Genomic DNA, 7184 nt, shown 5'->3' on the forward strand with positions numbered 1-7184 from the left:
GGCCGTGCAGCACTGTGGTGTCACTGCTGGCACAGAAGTACACAGATGTCTGGGAGAGAGCCGCCGACTCCAGCCTGAGTGGGAAATCTTCTGTGTTTACTCTGGTGACATTGTAGCCATCGGGGATTTCTCCTTTGTCAGTGATACCTTTACCAACTGAGTAATGAATCAGCCTCAGCCCCATGCCTGGGTCTTGTCGATACCAGTACATGTAGTCATGGTTCATATCCTGGGCACACTGCAGTGTCATGCTCTGTCCTGTCTTCAGGACCTGGAATTTTGGTGTCTGAGTGACACCAGCATTGCCTGGATCTGCAGAGAGGAACAAAGCTGCTGCTGCACCCCCAATGGGAAGGCGCTGGGCCTTGAAATCCACGCAAGGGTCCCTGCCCCGGACCCACCTGCCCACAGGAGAGAAAAGGCTGCACAGCACAGGAGGCCGATGCTCATGGCAGGTGCTGCAGGACAGAGGGGTCTTCTGGTTCTGTGTGTTGGTGAAAGGGTACCAGGACTGTCAAGGGAGTCATTCCGAGACGTCATTCTCCCTGCCTGGGCCCTAGAGCCTTCCTGTCAGGAGAGGCCACGCCCATTCCCCAGATGGTCAAATTCAAGATAAATGCACCAATGAACAGCTGAGAATGAGAAGGACACATTTGTCAGAATTGAAACAAGTCTCCAAGATTTTCATGACCTTTTGTAAACAGTTTGTAACTCAATGTAAATTTTATTTCTTCAATAATATACTTAATAGTCTGGTGTTAGTTATCTACGTAGTGCTGTAGTCTAGAGTCTTAGGGAAACTCCCCACGTCTTCCTGGTGTTTTTGATTCCTGCGTCCCAAATACTCCTTCAAGGATCCTTTTGTAATTTGCTTAATTGACCATAATCCTGATTAAAATCCTTTGCCTATATTGGTTTTCTCTGTTAGCAAGTTTCCAAATCCCAGGGGCAGGCTCATCAACATTGGAGGAGTCGTTTTGCTCTGTTTCTTGGCAACTCACTGACAGATGGGACTCCTGAGAAACCCAGCTGAGCACCTTCAGCTCCTCCCAGGGTCCTTCATTTCCATGCCTGGGGTGAGATCACAGCAGGCAGAACCACCTCACACTGCTGACTGCCCTCTCTGTGTGGATGATGTTGACCACCCAGCACTGCCCATGACTTAAGGGCATAAAGGTGGCCTGATGCGTGAGGGACTTAGGGAGAGAGGGCCGACCTTAGGGTGAGGAAGAATGCTCTGTTTGTATTTGAGATGTCATGTTTCATAGGGCATATCCCTTTGTGCAGGATTCCTGCCATAAATTTAGTAATGAATAAAATTTACTAATAAATAAAAAGGAGCTCTAATAACATATCTCTTGATTCCGCCAGGGTTTCACAAGCTTTCCCCTGGGGTTTCTTCTGTCTATTTTCTGAGCTCATCATCTTCTCCTGGACCCAGCCAACACCCTTCCCCCAGGTCCCTGTGTCTACTGAACCAAGCAGCAGGGTTTGATTCCTTCTGGCTCCCCTCATTTCCGTGGCTGCTTAATTATGGGTGGGGTGGGATTGGGATGGCAGAAGGCAAAACAACATAAAGGGCATTATTCTTCTTAGGGCTCTGATGCACTCTCAGAACTATATGCTTCGTGGTACTCTTGGCATGTGGATCAACACCCCCGCCCCTTCCTCATCTCTCACCTGGCCACCAACTTAGAGACTCTTAGAGTAGAAAAGGCCTTAAAAATAATCTTGTTTCCATTGCCAGGTGTGCTTTGTAAGGTGGAGTTTTTATTAATATTGAACACAGCTGTTTGTCCTTCATTTCCAAAGAAATTACTCCCTCAAGTGTGCATCTGTGCTGAGACCTGAAAATCCATTAGGAGAAGCAGAAGTTTGCATCACAGCTTCACAGCTTCACAGCTTCACAGCTTCACAGCTTCACAGCTTCGAATTTGGAATTACGTGTCCTTTGTCTTCGACATTCCATATTCCTAACTGTCCCTCCCCACTGCCTTTCCTTCCTTCTCTGCTGATTCGAAGAAAATAAGATCCCCCTAATTTTAGAATCCAGAAAGCTTTACCAATTTCTGGCCCATGAGAGTCTCTCTTTGAACTCTGAGTTATTTACTAAGCAAACTTTGACTCCATTGACCGTGCCATTTTTCCCTTCCCCACCAGCCTTCATAAGGTAAAGGAGCCATATAGATGTTCACTTAAACTCAGAAATAAATTATCCTACCTCCCAACTGCTTACAAAGCAAAACTGATGAAAATCATATGGGATTCTACTTAACATGGTTTTCCTCTACATTTCACGTATAGGAAGTGACCACTTAGTTGCTTCTCCTCCCTCCCTCTTGTTAACAACAGCTCCTCACAGAGCTCCCTGGCCTAGTATGTCCACATCAGTGTCTCTGCTACGTCTTGTGATGGGAATAATTTTCTCAAAGCTCAGATCTTCGGGTTCCAGGCCACTAACCACTTACCCACTCTAGTACTTGCCCAGTGCCAACACCACGTTACTTGTACCTGCAGTGCTATAGGGTACACAGACTCTCCTAACCCTGGTGTCTGATCTGAAGACAGCCCCAGATGGTTCTAGACTTCCCCTCCCTCAAACTCCAGTGACCCCTCTATCAGTTCCACACAGAAGCTAGCTGACTGTCCTTCATCTGGCTCCAACATTTATTAGCTTGGAGACCATGGGCAAGGCCATTCATTACCATTCCTGGACTTTAGCCTCATTTAGACTCATCTACAAAACAAGACTAACATTCCCCTCAATGCTTTATGAGGATTAACTGAGATACTGTGTAGTCTCTGGTAGGTTTGATAAATGTCTATCCTTTTATCCCTCCCTCATGCAGGAGAAACCAGTGGGGCTCTCACACTTGCTAGGACTATGAGTGATGGAAAAGCTGGAATCATCAACTGGGTGCTGGGGTGAAGAGAACTTGGAAGCCAAAAGAGGCCATTCAGTCGCTTTAGAAAAGATCTAGCAGAATTTAGGAATCAGATAACAGAACACGAGTGTACCTGTCTACCCTCGTTGTGCCATATGAAGCAGCTAATAGTAGCAAGTTAGATCTTTATTGAAAAATCTGCAGCAATAAAGATCAAGGTATGTGAACAGAAAAGAGTGTGCATGTGGCAGGTAAAGAGTACAGGTGAACCCATTTTCTGTAGGTGTACTTGGGTAGAAAGGTATGCATGAACACAGAAAAAAGGGGTGAAAAGCAGCATACCAGAGCGTTAATATTGGTTACCCATGGAAGGTGGGATTGGATTTGAGAGCATTATTGACATTTTTAATATATATACATATATATATAATTGAATTTGGTTATTAGAAAATCTTAACCACACGCAAGCTTTAAGTATATACCTTTCATAAGGCATCAGAATTTGTAGTGTCTAAACGGGCAAAGCACAGAAAGCTTCTGTTTATGAAACCCCCATAAAGGCCCATTTATTTTTTGTAATAAACTGTGGATAAAGTGTGCTCCATAAAAGCGCACAAGTTCCTGGTGAACACAGCCAGTCTCTGACTGCTGAGGAGGGTGAGCATCAGGGTCGATACATTTGATGGTGAGGTCGGTTTGTGTTGATTATGAACTAATAAGGCTTCTACCTCTGAAAGTCTAATCACCACAGGGAAGTGGAGGATCTCGCTCCTTGTTCTAGAACAGGATTTGAATAGCCCCCTGATTTGAAAAGAAAGAGAAATGAGCACCCTCCAGTGCCTGCATTTCCAAACTCAGTAAGAGCTTGTTTCCAGTTTTACATTTTTCAAGTTTTGGAAATGCTCTTTGTTTCTGATCCAAGTAGCAGTATTATTACGATGTCGATTGTAATGATATTCCAGCATTTATCAACAGCACACAGCTTTCTCAAATACAGCTTTAGCGAGTGGGTAGAAGAAAATGCTGTCCCTAGGGAAGATGTTCTGACTTTGGTCTGTTTAAAGTTCAATTATTTAAAATAGCTAGTCTATTTTTGGTCTTTCCTGCCTAAAGAGATAAAACTGCATTCATCTTTAAAGCATAGAAACAAATAATTCTTGCAAAAGTAGGACTTCGGTCTTTCCGTGGAGCATCCTTAGTGATTGTATATTTGATTATTTCTACCCAGAATGACTCTCACAATTCTTCAGAGACTAACACACAGCCCTGCTCTGAAAATGGAGCCTCTGCCTCACAGTCAGCCTTTCCTGTCTGGGAAAAGAAAGGAACAAGCAAAGGTCTCTGCTCAGCACCCTGCACCAAAATCATGTGTGGTCTGGAGGAAGCTGGTAACCATGAGCTGTGTGTCTCTGGTGTTGCCAACCAATTCATGGAAATGGACACCAATGACATAGTTCAGTGTATCAGGCACCATGGCCTCAAAGCCACCCACAGAGATATTTGTGCCTTGGGAAAACTCTTCCTAAGAGAATGGAAAAGCCATTTGTTTTCTTCTCCATAACCTGTTTTTTCTTGTTTTGTTTTGTTTTGTTTTTTGAGACGGAGTCTCACTGTCCCCCAGGCTGGAGTGCACTGTTGCAATTTTGGCTCACTATGAGCTCCACCTCGTGGGTTCACGCCATTCTCCTGTCTCAGCCTCCTGGGTAGCTGGGAATATAGGCGCCCGCCACCTCGTCCAGCTAATTTAGTTTTTTTATTTTTCGCAGGGATAGAGTTTCATCGTGTTAGCCAGGATGTTCTCGATCTCCTGACCTCGTGGCCCGCCTGCCTTGCCCTCCCAAAGTACTGGGATTACAGGTGTGAGCCCCTGTACCCGGCCTCCATCACCTTTTAATGCCAGTGTTTAACATTATATTTCAGATCACTCTGCCAATGATTAGGTGCCCTGTGTCTGTGAGACTCTGAAATCCAAGACACCTGTGAGGGAAGGCGATTGAAGAAGGAAACAGGCCAGGAGAGTGATGGGTCTCCTGATAGGAAGTTCAGTCATGCAGAAAGGCTTGGGATCCAGTGATTCATCCATGACAGGGATTTCTCATGTTTCCAGGACTTATTAGATCCTAGGAGATGAAGGGATAGAGATTCCCATTTAATGCGTCCAGACTTCTGAAACAGTCTAAGAGGGAACCCAGAGGGCCTTTCACTATCCATTCTTTATTTTTTCAAGATTGGCCACTGGCACCTGGAACTGCTGTTGGTATTGACAATAAAATGGGGAACAAAGCATTCACAATTTCTGAAATGATGAGTTTTACAGTCTAGAGCGCAAGAGAAGTATCCATTAGTCACCCAAAGTCATGGAAAATGACAATGGTGTTAAATCTATGAATACTAATGCATATTATAAGCTGTGAGCATTTATAATAAGGAGGTACAGCCTAGAAAAACTGTTGAAGGAGTGTCTTCCTAAAGATGGTGGTAATAAAACTGAGATTTGGAGCCAGAACAAAAAAGAAGAGACTTGTGTTGACCCAGAGGACACAGCGTGGAGTGGAAAGGCCTTTGGTGGGAGGAGCACAACGCATGAGAAATGGCCTGAACTGACACTTCTGAGGTTGACTGGAGATGAGGGTGCAGAGGAAGGGAGAGGACAGGCGGGAGCAGACATCACGTGGAGGAGGCTGAGGACTGACGTGAGCGTGGTGTGGGAAAGATGGAGTTGTGAAGGCCGACAAGGAAAAGAACGTAGCTGTGTTGTGAATACTGTCTGCAATATACAATTTCAAACGAACTTTCCTTTCTGAGAGCAACTGAGGAAGACTTCTGAGGCAGTGTTTGGGAGACTCCTATGGGACATTATCCACTGCCCAAATCACGGTCTTGTGAAAACAAGGCCACCTATATCTTCCACTGAACTTTGTGTGCAGAGGAAGGTGGCTGTGGGGTGACTTCTGGTGCAAGAGGGCACAGAGGTCTGGGAGAGGCTGTCTGACACCAAGGCCATGTATTTGGCTTTGAGAGAAAGGCACAGACCCTCAGGGATTTCTCTATAGTGAGTGCTGGGATGGATCAGCTGTACACCAGTTTCAGCGCCTATTAACACCTACACATGTAGTCATGGATGGCAGTCTCAGGGATCTCCGAGCCACTTTATGTCCTGCATTTCTTCTCTGGTATTTTGGGATCTGGTTGTCACAGCTTCTGTGAAGTCTATCATAGAAGGAAGTTCAGTGCCCAAGGAGGGACCCAATAATGTAGACCTGAAGTAAAGGCTTAGGTTAGGATGTGGTGAGCCAAGGAAAAGGCTTTAGGGGACTCGCCTGCCCCCAGGAGGCAAAAGGCCACACCACTGAGGAGTCTGGTGGTCATAGCAAGGTCACAGAAAAATGGGGAAATTGTGGGGAGGTTTTTAAGGTTGTGTTTTGGGAACATAAATCCTGGATGTCAGTAGAGTTAACTGATGATACCACTGCCCCTGCCAGCCAGTGACTCTGCCCCTGCCTGCTCTTCCTCACTCTACCTGCTGCAACTTTCAACCTGCAGTCCAGTCATAAACCTTCACCCATGTGGTCTCTGCTCCTGGCTCCCTTTCTTCTACAAGACAACAGACTGACAAGGGTCATGATCATTTGCCCTCCACCTGCCTCTCCACCGTCAGCTCAGGGTGTCCACTTTAGGGCTCTTTTTAACAGGTTATTGCTTCTTCACTGAACATATATGCTTCCCTCCCATTCCTAGGTCTCTATCTTGTTTCTCACATGAGATCTAGTTCAGGTGCATTTATTCTTAGTGGTGAAAATCCAAACTTAAATTTTAGTAGAATAAATTGAGAAAAATACGTTTAGACATTTATATGAGACAGCAGTTTTTGTCTACACACAAACAAAATTGTTTTTCATTTTTGTTGCATTAAATTAAACTGTTGTGCATCAAAAAACACCATAAAAATGAAAATGTAAGCTGCAGACGGGGGACAGACATAGAGAATGCATATAAATGAATTTTTTTAAATGTGAAATTTAAGCTTCCTCAAAGTTGCTAATGAAGAGGCCTCAGTAGTGACTCCTTAAGACATCTGAGCCTCTACTATGGCCCTCGTGGTCATGAGGGCAGTGTGAGGGCTCTGACTTACTGACTAGGACACAGAAGGTAATGATGGAGCAGAGGGATAGGTGGAAAATGTATGGACTAGTTTGTTTCCTACTTCTGATCCTTACAAGCCAGGAGACACTGGGGAAAATGACTCAATGTCCCTGAGCCTCCCATCTGTAAAGGAAGAATAAGAATGTTTGATGTGCA

At 45.0% G+C, this 7184-nt stretch overlaps 1 gene segment (V, D, J or C); it reads right to left on the minus strand.

The window, feature by feature from the left end:
- Nucleotides 1-8: 8 nt before the first annotated feature.
- On the minus strand, nucleotides 9-468 carry LOC112616954 (the record flags this gene model as incomplete). The annotated part of the segment is given in 2 exon segments: nucleotides 9-312; nucleotides 402-468. Coding segments are annotated over 2 exon segments (353 nt in total), but the record flags the coding sequence as incomplete, so codon positions are not given.
- Between the last annotated feature and the right edge of the window lie 6716 nt (nucleotides 469-7184).

The sequence above is a fragment of the Theropithecus gelada genome, unplaced genomic scaffold (genome assembly GCF_003255815.1).
Source record: "Theropithecus gelada isolate Dixy unplaced genomic scaffold, Tgel_1.0 HiC_scaffold_1465, whole genome shotgun sequence".
In the NCBI taxonomy this organism is placed as follows: Eukaryota; Metazoa; Chordata; class Mammalia; order Primates; family Cercopithecidae; genus Theropithecus; species Theropithecus gelada.